Source organism: Myxine glutinosa, chromosome 8, assembly GCF_964187855.1.
Source record: "Myxine glutinosa chromosome 8, kmMyxGlut1.1, whole genome shotgun sequence".
Lineage (NCBI taxonomy): Eukaryota > Metazoa > Chordata > Myxini > Myxiniformes > Myxinidae > Myxine > Myxine glutinosa.
Window position 1 is genome coordinate 142180048 of NC_136268.1, and position 19640 is coordinate 142199687.

The 19640-nt window shown below is 43.0% G+C and overlaps 1 protein-coding gene across 1 annotated transcript in view; it reads left to right on the plus strand.

The window, feature by feature from the left end:
• Positions 1-19640, plus strand: part of LOC144893406 (uncharacterized) — a 78722-nt gene that overhangs the window by 26399 nt on the left and 32683 nt on the right. The window contains 2 exon segments of the mRNA XM_078784007.1: positions 3157-3965; positions 3967-4125. Of these exon segments, the coding sequence (XP_078640133.1) occupies positions 3157-3965; positions 3967-4125 (968 nt within the window).

Here is a 19640-nt window from a genome sequence, read left to right on the forward strand (position 1 = left end):
TTTCTTGATCAAACTAAGGCCTTCGATCGTGTTGACCACAAGTACTTTTTTTCTGTCCTGAAAGGAATGGGGTTTGGTGAAACTTTCACCTCTTATGTGAAACTCCTGTATACTAATACTCAATGTATGATGAAGATCAACAATAGGTTACGCTCTCCCTTTCCTTTCCAACGGGGTATTCACCAAGGTTGCCCCCTCTCTGGGCTTTTATATATAGTCGCCCTTGAACCACTCCTTCGGTCTATTAGACAGCAAATACCTCAGGGAATGAGAAGTATAGAAGGAGCAGAATTTGTGCAGACGGCTTATGCTGATGATGTCTGTGTTTTGATTAGAAGCTCCAATGATGTCTCTGCTTTACAACGTTGTATGCGAGATTTCTCTGCAGCCTCTTCCGGTGGGATCAATTGGAATAAAAGTATAGCATTATGGTGTGGCAAAGGCAATCTCTCTTGTGTATCACCACCCTCACTCCCACAGAACCTGGTCTGGAGAACGGACGGGGTTAAATATCTTGGAGTGCATATCGGTAATCGTGAAACAGAAATGAAAAATTGGGAAGGAGTGTTGGAGCAAATTATGCACAGATTGAAAGCATGGGAAGGACTGCTGAGGTCCATCTCCTATCGAGGCCGTACCCTTGTCATAAACAATCTGGTTGCAACAAAATTATGGCATAGAATTATTGCTTTACAGCCATCAAACCAACTAATTATGGCTACTCAGCGAATGCTAGTAAACTTCTTTTGGAGTGGCTACCATTGGCTGAGGCCTGAGATATTGTACTACCCCCGGAAGGAAGGTGGCCAGGGCATTGTTGATATCTCTGGTCGGGTTGTGGCCTTTCGGCTGCAGTCTCTGCAGAGACTACTGTTCGCTGAACAGCTGCCCTGGCGGCCCTTTGCATTTTTTCTGTTACAACAGGCTGGTAGACTGAGATATGATCGGCAGCTTCTTTTGATAGACCTCGAGCATATAAATTTTGCCTCTCTTCCGAGATTCTATCAGAGTTTATTGGACACTTGGAAAAGGTTTGACGTCCACCGCTTCCTTGAGGGCTATAATTGTCGAATGTTCCTTCAAGAACCCCTTTTCTTCAATAACTTTTTTCCTGGTATCCCTCATAGCCATGCCCTGATTAAAAAATTTATCCAAGGAGGGATTAACAAAGTATGTGATCTGAGAGATTCATCTGGAGTTAAGTGGAAACCTGCTGGTTTGGTGGCAACCTCAGTTGGATCTCGGTCTGTCCGAATTGTAGACCAAGTTGTACGTATAGTCATTAGAAAATTTAGACAGCTAAACATCGGCTGGGAAGGTGTTGGTAACATTGAGGACTTTCGGTTAGGTTTCCCTGAAATCAAAGTGCTCCTTTCGTCTTCTCTTCAGCCGGAGATTGAACATACCCCCCCTTTTCATCTTGTAACTAAGATTGGAATCCGTGATCTCTCTCGACAAAATAAGAATGTACCCCTCTCTGGGAGAACACGAGTAGCTTTGTGGTCAGAGCAGTTAGGGTTTGGGTCTCCCTCTACCCCCCTTTGGCCTCACATGTACACCTTACCAATACATGGTGTGTTAGCGGACATACAATGGAGGTTAGCACACTGGGCGCTTCCCTCCAATATTTTTGTCCACCGTATTAACAGCTCACTGCCGGAAACTTGTCCTTTCTGTGACCAGAAGGAGGATTTGTTTCATGCTTATGTACAGTGTCGTAGACTGACATCGCTTTTCTTGTTCCTTGAATATCTTTTTCACCAAGTGTCCTTCCCTTTCAATATGCATATGTTTATATTTGGTGTGTCTTTCAGGCCCACATGTAGAGATGTGGGTGTTCTTCTTAATTTTTTGGTTGCTGTTGCAAAATATGCGATATATAAATCTCGGAAAATTAAAATAGATAATGGCTATGGCTCTGAGGCTATTTCTATTTTTAAAAGGTTTGTCTCAACACGACTCAAGCTAGAATTTGATTTCTTTGTCAGTAATGGAAACGTCCAACTTTTTGAGAGAAAGTGGTGTATTGGCAATGTTCTGTGCTCAGTCGATGATTCAAAAGTGGTAATTACTTTATAATTCCTGATTGATTTGACTTTTTTCTTTGGAACAGATTGCTTGCATATATGTTTCTTCCTGTGTCCTTGAATACATTTCTCTCTCTCTCTCTTAGTTTTTCGCTTAATTTGCTCTTGATGTATTTATGCTCTTGCATGAGCATTTCCTTTAAAATTGGTTGTGGTTTTGTTTGTGTCTTCCCCTTTGGTTTGTAAAATATATATTCTTTTGTATATTTGCTGGTTTCTTTTAAATACCCTTTGCTCTTTTTGTGGTGCCTTCATGATCCTTATGCAATTTCTTTAAACTAGTTGCTGTGTTTTTTTTTACAACTGCTTTGTGAAATGTGTTTTTTTTACAACTGCTTGTGAAATGGCTTTACATTGTTTATAATAAAAGGAAACAAAAGTCAAGTCTCTCTCTCTCTCTCTCTCTTTCTTTCTCTCTTTCTCTCTTTCTCTCTTTCTCTCTTTCTCTTTTTCTCTCTTTCTCTCTTTCTCTCTTTCTCTCTTTCTCTCTTTCTCTCTCTTTCTCTCTCTTCTCTCTCTTTCTCTCTTTCTCTCTTTCTCTCTTTCTCTCTTTCTCTCTTTCTCTCTCTTTCCCTCTTTCTCTCTCTCTCTTTCTCTCCTGTTTTTCCTTTTTTTTCTTACTCAGTTTTATTTCAACATCACAAAGGACAAACTCGGGAGAAGTTGAACACATGCTCATTGTGTCCTGAGGATTTTGCACACTCATCCACATTGAGACAAAATTTGTGAAGAATCAGCACAAGCATTGTAAGGATTTTGTGGTTATCAGCATCAAGTCAAAAGGATCAAATGGAGATGGACACATCAAGTTGTGGGAGGACTGCGTTGCACCTGCTGAAACCCGCGAATGAAGATAACAACCAACGAGGGAAGTTGTACAAGTGTTATGTGTGTTCAAAGGTTTTTAATCAGTTATCAAATTTAAATATACATAAACGAATTCACATGGGGGAGAAGCCATACAAGTGTTCTGTGTGTTCAAAGGCTTTTAGTCGTCCATTAGCCTTAAATCAACACAGACACATTCACATTGGGGACAAATCATTCAAATGTTCTGTGTGTTCTGAAGAATTTCGTCATTCATCAAACTTAAATAGCCACAACCTAATTCACACGGAGGAGAAGCCATACAAGTGTTCTGTGTGTTCAAAGGTTTTTCGTCATTCATCAAGCTTAAATAGCCACAACCGAATTCACACGGGGGAGAAGCCATACAAGTGTGCTGTGTGTTCGAAGGTTTTTCGTCATTCATCAAACTTAAATAGACACAAACTAATTCACCCGGGAGAGAAGCCATACAAGTGTTCTGTGTGTTCTCAGGTTTTTAGTCGTCCAGTAGCCTTAAATAAACACAGACACATTCACATTGGTGGGAAGCCATACAAGTGTGCTGTGTGTTCTGAATATTTTCGTCATTCATCAAGCTTAAATAAACACAACCTAATTCACACGGGGGAGAAGCCATACAAGTGTGCTGTGTGTTCAAAGGTTTTTCGTCAATCATCTTGCTTAAATAGCCACAACCTAATTCACACGGGGGAGAAACCATACAAGTGTGCTGTGTGTTCGAAGGTTTTTCGTCATTCATCAAGCTTAAATAGCCACAACCTAATTCACACGGGGGAGAAGCCGTACAAGTGTGCTGTGTGTTCTAAGGTTTTTCGTCATTCATCAAACTTAAATACACACAAACTAATTCACACGGGGGAGCAGCCATACAAGTGTTCTGTGTGTTCAAAGGTTTTTCGTCAATCATCAAGCTTAAATAGCCACAACCGAATTCACACGGGGGAGAAGCCATACAAGTGTGCTGTGTGTTCGAAGGTTTTTCGTCATTCATCAAACTTAAATAGACACAAACTAATTCACACAGGGGGAGAAACCGTAGAAGTGTTCTGTGTGTTCTCAGGTTTTTAGTCGTCCAGTAGCCTTAAATCAACACAGACACATTCACATTGGGGACAAACCATACAAGTGTGCTGTGTGTTTGAAGGTTTTCAATCAGTTATCAAATTTAAATAAACACAAACTAATTCACATGGGGGAGAAGACACCGCACAGGAGAAACTCACCCACATGTGGAGATAGCAGCCAACAACACAAACATACACACCTATACATGCATTTTGGACACGCACACAATCACACAAACACGAAGGTGGATACTTTGAGACCTGGGTTGCACCTTCTGAAACATGTGGAAGGGATTTCATTCGAAACTCAGGCTAATTGGTGGCAATATGACCCATTTGCCTCCCTAGCGTCTGACTGTCTGGTTTTGGGAAGCTGTTGACAAAATCTTTGTTTGCCCTTGCATCAACATTCTTTTTTTATGAGCAGCTCCCGGCCTGCCGAGCCTTTCTCCTTGCTGCAATCTTTGAAACTGGGGAAATGTTTTGAGTTCCTTGTCCTTTGAAGAAAAGTATATGAAGCAGAATACAAAAGGTGCTACTAGCTTGTGCGCCCATATATCTACCATGCATGTTATCCTTATCCCTCAATAAACCTCTTGCACAGTGTCTGAGTTGAGGTGCTTATTCCAGAACCGAAGGGATTAGGGAATCCATGACACATGCATATGGAGATAACAAGCAACGGGAGAAGCAAAGAGTACCTACGGAGTGTTCGACTAATTCTGAAGTCATCGCTCTCTCCAATAAAAAAAATCAAAACTATAAACCAATGTGCAGTACCGGTATTGCTGTATCGCTGTGTATTTATGAACTGGCCACAATCGGAGATCAACAACTTGTACACCAAAACACCAAAGTGTTCTTTGTTCAAAGTTTTTCGTCAGCGATCGGGTTTATTTACGCACAAAAACATTTATCGCCAGTGAGAGTTCTTGCACGTTATCTATTTTCTTGTTCTTGCACGTTATCTATTTTCAGGGTTCTGCACATTTCTCCACATTAAATATGCAAAACATTATGTTGAGAAGCCAATTGATGAGTTTCTAAAGAGTAGTCAACCCTTTTGCAAGGGTTGCTGTGGTTACATCTTGTGCAGGTGATGAATGTGCAGGTGTTGAACAAACCTTGTGCAGGTGGTGAATTGTTTTGTATTTATTTTGAATTTTTGAGTGGCATTGTGACGATTTTTGTGTATTTAACCGGATTATTTGCTTTGATATTTTTATTCCGAGTTGATCTTTATTCTTTGAATCGCTGCAAAAAAAATAAAGGTGCATATAACCGGATTAGATGTATTTTTTTTTATTACAAGTTCTTCTTTATTGTCTTTGAAATCTCTGTAAAAAAAAAAAAAAGTGAAAATCCTCAAATATCTTCCCTGATTGCGTTTTCTTTTTTTGTGAGGAATACTTTTTCTTCTCGACAGAGGAGAGGGTATCTGATTTGGGTCTGTTTGTCTGCACAGAATGTGAGTAGTTGCATTAATTACATTAGACCCCCATCGACCCCTTTATAGCACTACAACCTCACCCCCATTACACCATTTAGATAACGATATCTTGGTAATATACGGATCATTATTTAGTCATTGAAAGTTGTGACTAGTACTATATCAACCCCCCACCACCCATTGGCAAGCACCTCAGTTCCAAGTGTAGAAGTATAAAACTTCTAAGTAAGCGAGTTATCGCGGGCATTCCAATTGAAACCTGTCCCTCGTCCTCTTAATTAATAAAATGCATTGTAATGACAACAAACTCCGATGTATTGTTAATGAGATAGAAATTGTTCAGTTCTTTGATGAATCTTAAGGTGGGTTTTCACGGGACACGCGAACGATGCGAATGTCGAAAAAATGGCAAAGTCCAACATTCGTATTTTAGGCTCCAAAAGTTCGCCAAACATGCGCGGGAGTTCGGAAGCATCGTCAATTGTTCGCAGGAGTCATTTTTTGTTCGGAGGGAATTTCAAACTTTTTTGAAATTTCAAATTTTGGAAATTTTGAATTTCAAAGCTTTCAAAGCTGAATTTCAAAGCTTTGAAAAGCTTCGGATATGAAATCTTTCCTCTTCTCCAATGGCTTGATCTCTGATCATCAATTTGGTTTCAGACCAGGTCACTCTACTCTGGACATGCTGCTTCTGCTGTCTCAACAATGGATGGAGGTCCTCAATGCCAAACAGGAAATCAGAGCTGTCTACCTTGACATATCACGTGCCTTCGATACGGTCTGGCACCCAGCTCTGCTCACCAAACTCTACTCCTATGGTATCCATGGAAATCTCCATGCATGGCTTGCGGACTTCCTCTCTGGTCATAGTCAATGTGTGGCCCTGAATGGATTTCTCTCATCTCCCCTTCCTGTTCAGGTTATATATATATATTTATTTTCCCCTTCCTGTTCAGGCTGGAGTTCCCCAAGGCAGTGTTCTGGGCCCTGTGCTTTTTCTGGTCTTTATCAATGATCTCTCAGACTCTCTGGAAAATCCTCTCTATCTCTTTGCTGATGACTCCACTCTCTGCCGCTCCATTCCTCTTCCCTCAGATCGGCAGTCTGCAGCCTCCTCACTCTCTGAAGACCTGGACAAAATCACAGCCTGGTCAAACAAGTGGAACATGTCTTTCAATCCTGACAGATCTCACACTCTGACTATGTCTCTCCGAAAAGATCGACTGGACAACCCTCCCATCTACTTTCTCAACAATCCTCTCCAAGAAGTTCTGTCGCTCAAGCTTTTGGGTCTCACTATCTGCCATGATCTTTCTTTGGAAAACCACATTTCCAAGCTGGCCTCCAAAGCCAGTCGCCGACTGGGCATCCTCCGTCGTGCGAAGTCCTTCCTTGGCACACCTGAGCTCCTCACCACATACAAGGCTTTCAATCGCAGCTCAATGGAATACTGTTCTCCCCTCTGGGCCGGTGCTCCTGCCTCACACCTAGCTCGGCTTCACGCTGTTGAAACCAAAGCTTTCAGAATCATTGGAATCTCCCGTGATGAAGCTATCTCTGAGGGCCTTTCACTCACTCACCGCAGGCAGGTAGGTGGTCTTTCTGTCTTCTACCGACTCCTCTCCGGCCTTGCTCCCCCAGCTCTCTCTGTGCTCTGTCCCCCAAATATTCCTACAGGTCGCACAAGATCTGCCAGCAACCCCCTGATGGTTAAACTGCCGAAATCTCGGCTCTCTGCTCACCTTCACTCTTTCATTCCTCTTTTCTCCCGTCTCTGGAACAAACTCTCACACTCCCTTCAATCCCACTCCTCCCTCCAGGTCTTTAAAACAGCTGTTCACCACCATCTCTTATCTTCCCCCATCCAAAACCTTGATCTTTTCTACCCCTGCTAATTCACCCCAGATCCACCTTGTTTGAAATTCCAACTTCTTTCCTGGAAGTCCTGGCAGTGTCCATATGTTTTATACCTCTCCCACACCCCCCTTCCCATGCCTCCCCCCCCCCCCCCAAAGCCCTCTCCCTCCCACAGATCTCTCGATGTCTCGATGTCTCTCGGTCCCTGCTCTCAAATGTTGTGTTTGTGTCCTTCCCCCTCTCTCCCCATCTTGTCTACCGCTCCCGATGTTATATGTTTTATGTGTCGGTTTGTCTTTCTGTGTGCTAAATTTTCGCTCTTTCACGAGCCTCGATGTTGTATACAAAAAAAACAAAAAAAACGCAAATTAATAATTTTGTCAAAAGGTCAACGTCACATGAAATCATCAATTTTCATCCAATTGACCTGAAATTTAAATTTACGGTTTCAGTTTTGTCATCATATTTTCCACAAAGCTTTATTATGAGAATATGGAGAAGATAAATTAATAATTTGGTCAAAAAGTCAAAAGTCAGCATCACGTAAAATCGTGCCTCTCCTCAGTGCCAGACGTGGCCAGAAGCAAGCCTCTCCTCAGTGAAAGACACATGAAAGCCCGCTTGGAGTTTGCAAAAAAGCACCTAAAGGACTCTCAGACTGTGAGAAACAAGTTGATGTGGTCTGATGAAACCGAGATTGAACTGTTTGGATTCCGTCTGGCCACTCTGCCATAAAGCCCAGATCGGTGGAGTGTTGCAGTGATGGTTGTCCTTCTGGAAGTTTCTCCCATCTCCACACAGGATCTCTGGAGCTCAGCCAGAGTGACCATCGGGTTCATGGTCACCTCTATTACCAAGGCCCTTCTCCCCCGATTGCTCAGTTTGGCCGGGCGGCCAGCTCTAGGAAGAGTCCTGGTTGTTCCAAACCTCTTCCGTTTAAGAATTATGTACGCCACTGTGCTCTTGGGAACCTTCAATGCAGCAGTGATTTTTTTGTTGGCTTCCCCAAATCTGTGCCTCGACATAATCCTGTCTTTGAGCTCTGCAGGCAGTTCCTTCGACCTCATGGCTTGGTTTTTGCTCTAATATGCATTGTCAGCTATGAGACCTTATATAGACAGGTGTGTGCCTTTCCAAATCATGTCCAATCAATTGAATTCACCACAGGTGGACTCCAATCAAGGTGTAGAAACATCTCAAAGATGATCAAGAGAAATGGGAGGCACCTGAGCTAAATTTCAAGTGTCATAGCAAAGGGTATGAATACTTATGTCAATGTGATATTTCAGTTTTTCCTTTTTAATAAATTTGCAAAACTTTCTAAAATCCTGTTTTCTCTTTGTCATTATGGCGTATTGAGTGTGGATTGATGAGGGAAAAAATGAATTTAAACGATTTCATCATAAGGCCGCAACATAACAAAATGTGAAAAAAGTGAAGGGGTCTGAATACACTACTCACAATAAGTTAGGGACATTGTGGGAGTGAGTTTATTTTTTTTATAGGGGTTAGGGTTATGGTATTTAAATCAAGAATGCTGTGTTTTTCACACTCATTAATAACCATAGAAGTAGGACCAACAACGTTTTTCAACATAATTAATGCACAAAATCAACCACACCGAAGAACCTGCCTAACTAACTTATTCCGAACTTATTGTGAGTAGTGTACTTTCTGAATGCACTGGATATATTATATATTATAATCTGAAGAAATGGAAGAAGAAGAAGAGGAAACTATTCATCAAACGACAGGATATGGAGAGTCTTCTCTCTCAGATCCACCCAAAGACAGTTTGGAGAATGAACAGGAAGGGAGACCGTCAGGTAGTAAACCCAGCATGGTAAAGATAAACAACCTAGACGTCTCTGACTTGACAGGGCCAAACGATACTGTGATGTTGGTTCCTGAGAAAATGCATCCAATAATAACAACTGCAACGAAGCTTCAAAATAAACCAGGGATTGAAACATCGACAAGAGCAGTTCTGAACCGAAGGATTAACACCGAAGTTTCAAAGGATTCTGAAGTAGCATTCATCGGTGGGACAGACAGAGAGAGGGAACCACACACACAAGCATCAATAAAGTTGCTGGCACTGACCGACATCTCAGGTGATGTCACTTCACTTACTGTTGGCGCAGAAAGGGGAATAGTTGAGCACATCTCTATTTTACCACCCCAAAAGGTTGGTTCTCCTATACCAACTGAGGAGGAGGCATCCATTCCCACAGGTGAAGCAACGTCCGCCGCATCAGAGCCAAAGGAGCGTTCCTCTGCGCCAGAAGATTATGCCAAGTCAGCCTTGAGAGACGACATGGCAGAAGACTTGACACATTGTACAAGTACACCCAAGGAGAAGGATCTTGAACCTCCAGACAGCGATGATGAGGAAAGTATTGGTGATGGGGAAGACTATCAAGGGTCACTGACTGGTTTAGAGACAGACCTACCTGCAGGACGCCATTCCTGCATTCCCAGCCAGGAAATACTCGAGTTCCTGGAACAAAGCTTGCATAGCAGGAAGAAAGTGGAAAATGCACTGAAACGGTGGAAAGATTATGACTTGCTCGTGCATTCCTTGTATGTGCTAAGGAGAGAGGGACGTAAAACAAGGACTTCAGGCTCGGCCGAACAAGCCCAAGTCAGGAAGTTTCTAGCAAAGCTGTTGAGTTATGGGCCTGAATATAAATTAGTTTAGGAGGATGAATTTCACAGAAACAAAACTCTCGATACAATAATGACATCAAACTTACGAATAGGATCATTGAATGTCAATGGCTGTAAGGATGCATTCCGTGTGCACCAGGTATTGTCATTCTGTGTGAAGGAAAAACTTGAAGTAACCTTTCTGCAGGAAACCCACACGACCCCAGAGGCTGCATCCCGATGGGAAAACCAATGGGAAGGCTTGGCCTTTTTCAGTCACCTAACGGACAGATCTTGTGGAGTGGCTACCCTCTTTTCACCAAAGAGGAAACCTGAAATACTTGTCGTAAAGGAAGCCAGTGTGGGGCGGTTGCTACATATAAAAGCAAAGTTTGAAGAATTTGTTGTCAATTTCGTCAACATTTATGCACCTTGTGTAGGAGTTGCAAGGGGGATTTTCTTCAACCGGTTGCAGAGATTCATGCTCACCTTGCCTGGTGAAGAGTGTGTAATTATTGGAGGAGACTTTAATTGCACTCTAAACCCCTCCCTTGATCGAATAGGTCAGGAGCCGCATAATCCCTCTGTAAGAATATTACAACAAACCATAACACTGTTAAACTTGAGGGATACTTGGCACATGCAACACCCCACAGACAGAACATTCATGTATTCGAGTATCAGAGGTGGTCATATATCACAATCCCGGCTCGATAGAATTTACGTGTCTCACCATTGGTGTAAGAGTGTCGGTGACTCCGGCATAAAAGTTGCCCATTTCACAGATCACAACTTGGCCTGGATTAAGTTTTCCCTGGCGGAAACAAGGCGAGGCCCTGGCTTGTGGCACCTGAACAATGCTTTAAGTCAGGATGAAGCCTTTTTGTCAATCTTTTTGAATTTTTGGCAAGCCTGGAGGAATAAAAAAGGAGCTTTTTGCTCACTTGGATTCTGGTGGGATGTAGGCAAGGTACGATTGAAATTGCTGTGTCAGGAATACTCGCATGCATCGAGCAAAACACTTGGGGTAGGGATCAAAAGACTGGAAGAGGAACTGCTGCACCTTGAGAAGCACCTGGCCACACTGACCGCTACTGAACTGCAGGCATACCAAGAAAAAAAGAGCACCCTTAAAGCATGTAGTCGTGTGAAGGCACGAGGGGCGTATGTGCGCTCTCGTTTGCAGTTTATTTCTGAGGATGAATATGTCCTGAATTATCTCAAAGGAGTGGAAAAACGTAAAGGTCAATTCAGGATTATAGCGAGTGTTCTCGCAGAAGATGGTCTCTTGCTCAATGGCTCTGAGGGTGTTCAAAAACGAATTAGAGCCTTTTATGCTCAGCTGTATTCGGGTAAGAGCACAGATGCAGGTGCAGGTGGCACTTTGTGGAGTAGTCTTCCTGAAGCCTCTGTCGAAGACCGGGAGCAGCTGGAGACTCCATTATCTCTGGAAGAATTGAAAACCGCCCCGCACATCCTATCAAGAGATAAATCCCCTGGCATGGATGGCTTATCATGTGAATTCTATACAAAAGTGTGGGACTTGGTTGGACCTGATTACCTAAGCGTAGCTCAGGAAGCATGTGATACAGGTATAATGCCCCTTTCTTGGCGTCGAGCGATTCTGGTCTTGATTCTCAAGGAGGGTGACTTGAGAAACTTGAAGAATTACCGCCCAGTGTCTCTGCTGTGTGTGGATTATAAGGTCATGGCTAAAATGTTGTCACTCCGTCTCGGACCAGTCCTGACAAAATTAGTCAGCCCAGACCAATCTTATGCCATTCCAGGCAGGACAATACATGACAACATATCCCTTGTCAGAGACCTGATACAGTATGCGGACATGACTCGGACTCAAGTCGGATTTCTTTCCTTGGATCAGGAGAAAGCCTTTGACCAGATGAACCATGAGTATCTGTTTGAAACCTTGCTAACATTTGGGTTGGGGAGGAGATTTGTAGGCATGATTCAGACGTTGTACATGTCGGCAGAATGCCTAGTTAAAGTCAACGGTTTCTTGCTCGCGCCCTTTCCATTTGAGAGAGGAATAAGACAAGGATGTCCCCTGTCCGGCCAATTATATTCCCTATGTATCGAATCCTTCCTTTGTTTGATGAGAAGAAGGCTAACTGGCACTGTGGTGCCACACAACAGGGTCAACCTCAAACTTTCTGCATATGCAGATGATGTTCTCGTGTTTGCCAGTAATGCAAGGGATATGCAAATAGTTTATGATTGTCAGCAGGTCTATTCAGCAGCATCGTCTGCTACAATCAATTGGAGGAAAAGCTCGGGGCTTCTAATTGGACAAATGCAGGTAAAGGAGTTACCAAAACTTTTTCAGAAATTGACCTGGAGTCGCAATGAGCTCAAATATTTGGGGCTGCACTTGTCCACTTCCCATGGGTCCTCACCACTCATTAACTGGAACACTTTAGGGGACAAGATCGAAGCAAAGTTGAGAGACTGGAGTGGACTACTAAAAGTCCTGTCTCTGAGGGGAAAAACACTCCTTATTAAACAGTTTATAATTGCGAAGTTAGTATTCAGGCCCTCTTGCATAAGCACTCCAGAGGCGTTTCTGGTTAAGATGCAGAGGAAGCTACTGGACTACTTTTGGAATGGTAAACACTGGGTTTCCCTGGGCATTCTGAGCTTGACTTTTGCAGAAGGTGGACAGTCTTTTCCCTGCCTTCGAAGCCACTACCACGCACCCAGGCTGAAGACCATACAACGTTACCTACATGTGAACCCTGCACCGCAATGGTGCTCACTGGCATCATACTTCTTCAGCAAAGTGCTCAATTTTGGGTACAAAAGGAACCTTTTCATCATTACATCTCAGAGCCTGTCTAGTGCTACATTGCCTCTTTTTATCAAGAAATGCTGAAGGCTTGGAATGTAGTCGACGTACAAAGAACAGTTCCTTATCCAGGCAAGGACCTGCTAGAAGAACCGCTCATTCTCAACCCTCTTCTACAGGGCCCAACTCTGGCCTCCTTTTCAGTAAGAAGGAGCCTCTTAGCTGGTAGCATATCCACAGTGGGAGACCTTCTGAACGATGGTAAGAGAAGGCTTATTTTATCCAAGGAACTCACAGCGAAAATGGGCCTGAGGACAATCAGGATCCCCTCCAGGATACTTGAAGAGGTCAAAAGCTCCTTGCCTCCCGATTGTCTGGAATATCTAGAGAATCCCAAAGAGGGTGATGGATCTGGACAGATGTCCATCGGTAACTCCATGGATTTTAAAATCCGACCACGATGTTGCGAGCTCTCTCAGCCAATCCCTGCAAACAATATGAGTAAGACCCCTGGCACAGTGAAAATGTCGTTCTGTGGGCTATCAAGGAAAAATATATACCTGCTAGTGATCCACTCGCTCCATTATATAGCTCTTGCAACCCGACTGGATACTCACTGGCGTGAGATTCCTCCACTTCTTTTGACTGTTCATCCACGTTGGGATTCACTCTATCTCTACCCAACGCCAAGAATGATGGCAGACTTAAGTTGGAGGTTGCTACATGGCGCACTGAGCTCTGGATCTATGATGCGGCATTTCACTAACTTCCCAGAGGATTGCTGCTTTTGTGGTGAGACGGAAACTATATTTCACATATACCTTCAATGCCACCGTCTTGAACCAGTGTTCTTACTGATGAAAAATCTTCTCTTGCGCTTCTGGCTTCACTTCTCTCCAACACTTTTTATCATCGGGCACCCGGTAAAGAAACTAAGCAAGTCACGAGAACTCCTTGTTAACTTTATTTTAGCCTGTGGGAAAATGGCAATATATAAAACCAGGAAGGCAAAAATTGAGAGAAATGTGGTGGAACACAGTTCTGTAGGTCTGAAGGGCTTAATACGCTCACGCATTATTTCTGAGTACAAGGCGGCAGAATATAGTAACACTGTTCAAAAGTTTAAGGAAACCTGGACTATAAATGATGCACTTTGTACGGTCTCCCCACAAGATACTTTGCTCTTATTTGTATAAACTAGGGCATGCCCGTACTATATCTATATCTAAAATTATATCCCCCCCTCTATTTACATGAAATGGTTTGGTCCATGAAATGTTTTGGTCCATTCGCAACGCCAAAGCGAACGGCGAACGCTTTGCATGAAATGGTTTGGTGCATGAAATGTTTTGGTTCATTCGCAACGCCAAAGCGAACGGCGAACGGCTTGCGAGTACAGTGACAATCCCCCCGGGGTTTTTATTAGTTTTAAAACATAGTTTAACGCCAACATAGCGCCAACATAGTTTGCAAACGTGAAATAAATGAATACGCTCTCAAATGTGCCATCCGAGGCAGAGTGTGTCCGCCACGTTCGGCACACGCGATAGCTCGCTGCTCTCTGATTGGTTGAATCGTTTTTTGGACATAGCTCGGTAAGTAATTGTCCGATTAATATGAAACCTTGAAAAGGCACATCCTCGGGTCCCCAGCAATATACCTGGCAAGTTTCAAGTATATCGGACCCGTGGTTGTCGAGAAACAGCGGTCACAGACAAACAAACGTACAAACGTACAAACAAACAAACACACAGAGATTACTGGAATTATAGATAGATGTGTTATTTGGCATTCTTTTTTTGGTGTTCTTTGGCGTTCTTTTTTTGGTGTTCTTTTGCGTTCTTTTACCTTCCCCTTATCTATCTTGGTAGTGCTTTCTCTTCAAAATGCTCTACCTTGTCTACTGTAGTTCAACCATGGACTTGCAGAGATGAGGAATTGAGCGACATTAAACTGGGAACATATGTTTGCCTGAGCTTGCATGAGCTCTGAACGCAAATCTCTATAACCTTTCCAACAAAAGCACTATTACTACTACTACTACTGCTACTACTACTACTGCTACTACTACTACTACTACTGCTACTACTACTACTACTACTACTGCTACTACTACTACTACTACTGCTACTACTACTGCTACTACTGCTACTACTACTACTACTACTACCTCTACTACTACTACTACTACTACTACTACTACTACTATGCTACTACTACTACTCTACTACTACTACTACTACTACTACCCTACTACTACTACTACTACGCTACTACTACTACTTTAATGCCCAATTATTTACACCTTCTTCTGGGGTCAGCAGTGAAAGTTATTTGCCAACACCTTTCACAAACTGCCTGACAAGCCCAGACGTTCAACGACGACTTGTCGACTCTTCATGAAAGAAAACAAGGAATCATTAATGTCCACCAACTAATGTTAACAGCCGGACCACCCTGCTTAACATGCACCTGAGGTACGGCACACTTTGTCATGCAACATCTTACCTGTGAATCAATGCGATATTTGAAGAAATTCGAAATTTTATCTTTGGATGGAGATGAGACAGGTAAAAGGCAATTGTGCTACCTTTGCACCATCCTGTTGGACGATTTCCTGCAAACTACAAGGTGTTTTCCGAGAAATAACACCAATGAGTGTTGTTGAATATCTTTAGAGATTCAACTCCAGGGAAATTCTCAAACATTAAACAATCCTGTTGTATTTGAGGCTCAATATGTAGAGTGTCCACCACAGTAGCTTATACAGTACAAGCCCAGCAGTTTCTCGGAATGATGCAGATGGCTTGATGGTAGAAATCCTGTTCTCGTAGATTGCATTCATTCCACTCCAAATTATTCCAGGCCAAGTGCATAAGCGTGATGCTGTCGTAATGCATCTTTAATCATCCCACACATGCTCGATTGAATTTGTATCGGAAGAACAATCGCCTCAAGGTAATAACAACTGTCTTGTGTCCAAGATACAGCTGAACAAAGCGTCGTTGTCTGTCGGACGTAGGCAGGACTTACAGCATCAGCAAATAACAAACGGAGCTACGCAGGAACCAACCCTCTTACAGCTGAAGAGTCAAATTACTGCCATAAAATATGAAACTTCCACACATAACAAATACAAAATGGTGTCACATCAATGCTTCGTAGAAGAGAGCATATCTTATTTAGAATATTTTGCCTTGCAGCTTCCGCTCCTCATAAAAGTGAGCTGTTCTTCAGGATGTGGAGTGATATTTTGCAATGACATTGCGAGTTCTTCATCTGATAAAAACAAGCTTGCTTGCCAACAGCCTCAAAACATTTCTCCACTTACATTGATAAGGCTTGCTCTGACAGAGGATGAGGAAGCAATCAGCAGAATAGAGTTAAAATGTCTCACATAGATAAGAGTGGGGAAGGTTTTCAGCATGGAGGACCAAAGATGAGAACATTTCCTTATCTGTTGAGAAGAGATCGAAATGCCACACCAGTTCAACAGAATCTCCAGAATAATGGATGGAATCAACAGAACATTGATCGAAGTATGCTCACAGGTGTGGGAAGCAGGAGAAGATGGCATTTTGGGTGTTATCCTTTTGTCATGGCATGAGGAGATCGTGGAGTATTAGGATGGAGAGAGGGTGTATGTGTGATGTATTTATATATCTATACAATAAGAAGAGCCGTTTGTGTTTGTCAGCATTTTTTCAGAGATGGTCAAACGGATCTTCATCAAACTCTCAGAGGTTCACAGGTGAGTGCCGAGGAGTGTTTTGGGCAAAAAAAAAGATTTGGGGGAAAGTTTGGAAAAAATAAGTTGGATTTGTTTTAAATCACTCTATGATGTCTAAGTCTTCATTGCTATGTGATAGTTAATATTATCAGGCCATCCTCTGCACAGCAGGAGACGGGGTTTTGTAATAGTGTGTGTGTGTGTGTGTGTGTGTGTGTGTGTGTGTGTGTATCTGTGTGTGTGTGTGTGTGTGTGTGTGTGTGTGTGTGTGTGTGTCCGGGCTGTAACTTTTTTACCATTTGAGCTATTGTCCTCAAATTTTCAAAGCTTTATGATGATAATACGGAGAACGCCATTCTCTGGCCATTCTGGCCATCTGGCCACATCTCTCTGGCCATTCTCAGAGAGCCTCCTCAGCGTCGACGAGTCTGGAATTTCACTCAGGCCGACTGGGACGGTCTTCAAGCAGCCATCAATCATCTGGATTGGTCTCCCATCTCCACTGCCTCTGACATCAATTCTTCCTGGGAATTCTTCCAAAGCAAACTGCTCTCTCTCATGCACAGATTTATCCCATCTCGTCTTCAGTTGTCTTACCCTTCCTCCCGTCCATGGTACATGGAATCTTGTGGTGAGGCAGTTGCCCTGAAATAACTTGCCTTTGCCTCTTGGAAGGCTAATCCAACTGAAGGCAATCTCAGTTCCTTCCACCAAGCTCGGAACAAGTGTGTGTCTACCCTCAGAAGGGCCAGGAAGCATTATCTCTCCACACTCAATAATGAACTCTCAAACCTGTCTCCTTCCTCCAAATCCTGGTGGCGTCTGGTCAAATCCGTTTCTGGTGTTTGTTCCCCCTCCATCCTCTCCCTTACCTCAAATGGTTACACACTTGACATCGCACGTGACAAAGCCGAATGCCTCAACTCTGTGTTTGCCTCAAAATCTTGTGTCCCAAACCCATCTCTCTCTGTTCCCACCTTTCCCAGTCGAACCCAACTGCTCCTGGACTCTGTGTCCTTCTCTCCTGACAAGGTAGAGGAGTTTTTGTCAAATCTCGACTCTGATTCTGCAACTGGACCATACGGCATCAGCCCACGGGTCCTAAAATCCTGCTCCCCTGCTCTATCTCACCCTCTCTCTGTTCTTTTCACCCTCTCTTTTGCTCAAGGTCATCTTTCAGCATCCTGGAAATCAGCAAACATTACCGCTTTATACAAAAAAGGTGCAAAAACAGATCCTTCCAACTACAGACCAATCAGCCTGCTCCCAATTATCAGCAAAGTCATGGAATCCATCATTGCTTCGGATATGAAATCTTTCCTCTTCTCCAATGGCTTGATCTCTGATCATCAATTTGGTTTCAGACCAGGTTACTCTACTCTGGACATGCTGCTTCTGCTGTCTCAACAATGGATGGAGGTCCTCAATGCCAAACAGGAAATCAGAGCTGTCTCCCTTGACATATCACGTGCCTTCGATACGGTCTGGCACCCAGCTCTGCTCACCAAACTCTCCTCCTATGGTATCCATGGAAATCTCCATGCATGGCTTGCGGACTTCCTCTCTGGTCGTAGTCAACGTGTGGCCCTGAATGGATTTCTCTCATCTCCCCTTCCTGTTCAGGTTATATATATATATTTATTTTCCCCTTCCTGTTCAGGCTGGAGTTCCCCAAGGCAGTGTTCTGGGCCCTGTGCTTTTTCTGGTCTTTATCAATGATTTCTCAGACTCTCTGGAAAATCCTCTCTATCTCTTTGCTGATGACTCCACTCTCTGCCGCTCCATTCCTCTTCCCTCAGATCGGCAGTCTGCAGCCTCCTCACTCTCTGAAGACCTGGACAAAATCACAGCCTGGTCAAACAAGTGGAACATGTCTTTCAATCCTGACAGATCTCACACTCTGACTATGTCTCTCCGTAAAGATCGACTGGACAACCCTCCCATCTACTTTCTCAACAATCCTCTCCAAGAAGTTCTGTCGCTTAAGCTTTTGGGTCTCACTATCTGCCATGATCTTTCTTTGGAAAACCACATTTCCAAGCTGGCCTGAGCTAAATTTCAAGTGTCATAGCAAAGGGTATGAATACTTATGTCAATGTGATATTTCAGTTTTTCCTTTTTAATACATTTGCAAAACTTTCTAGAATCCTGTTTTCTCTTTGTCGTTATGACGTATTGAGTGTGGATTGATGCGGGAAAAAATGAATTTAAACGATTTCAGCATAAGGCTGCAACATAACAAAATGTGAAAAAAGTGAAGGGGTCTGAATACACTACTCACAATAAGTTAGGGACATTCTGGGAGTGAGTTTCTTTTTTTTATAGGGGTTAGGGTTATGGTATTTAAATCAAGAATGCTGTGTTTTTCACACTCATTAATAACCATAGAAGTAGGACCAACAACGTTTTTCAACATAATTAATACACAAAATCAACCACACCGAAGAACCTGCCAATATCCCTAACTTATTGTGAGTAGTGTACTTTCTGAATGCACTGTATATATTATATATTATACTAGCGGGGTCACCCGTGGGAATCCCACGGGCATGGATGTGTGTGACATTTCGACATATCTATATTATAATAGCCGTAGATGATTCTGTCTGTCTGTCTGTCTATCTGTTGGGTGTCTGTCCGGGGTGTGGCTTACTCGGTTTGCAGAGTAGCTCCACCCATAGCTCCACCCATTCTGGGAGTGGCTATAAACAAATATCCACCATTTTATTAACTCGCATAGCTTTGAGTCCTGTTTTGTAGGCCCGTGGTGTCTTGCTCTCCCCCAGTTTTATTTCAAATCAAATTCGATAAATCATTTCATTTTTCACAGTCGCTAACATAGTTTTAGACTCGGTTGAAAAAAAACGGGAAGAAAATCCGATGAAAGTTGCCGTTTATAGAACGAAATGAATTCTCAAAGGCCTGTAACTTCAAGGCCATTGAGTCTCTCTCACGCCTTTATCTCCAATCTAACTCACCATATGATTTCATTTTTATCGATGGTTTTACTTTTAGACTCGGTGTCAGCAATAATTGAGAACAATCCACACACGCGGGAAAATGCAGAGATATATTTTTTAAAATCGCGTCATGGTGTATCATACACCGCCCAACATGACACCGCCGGCAATGTGTCGATATATATTAAAAA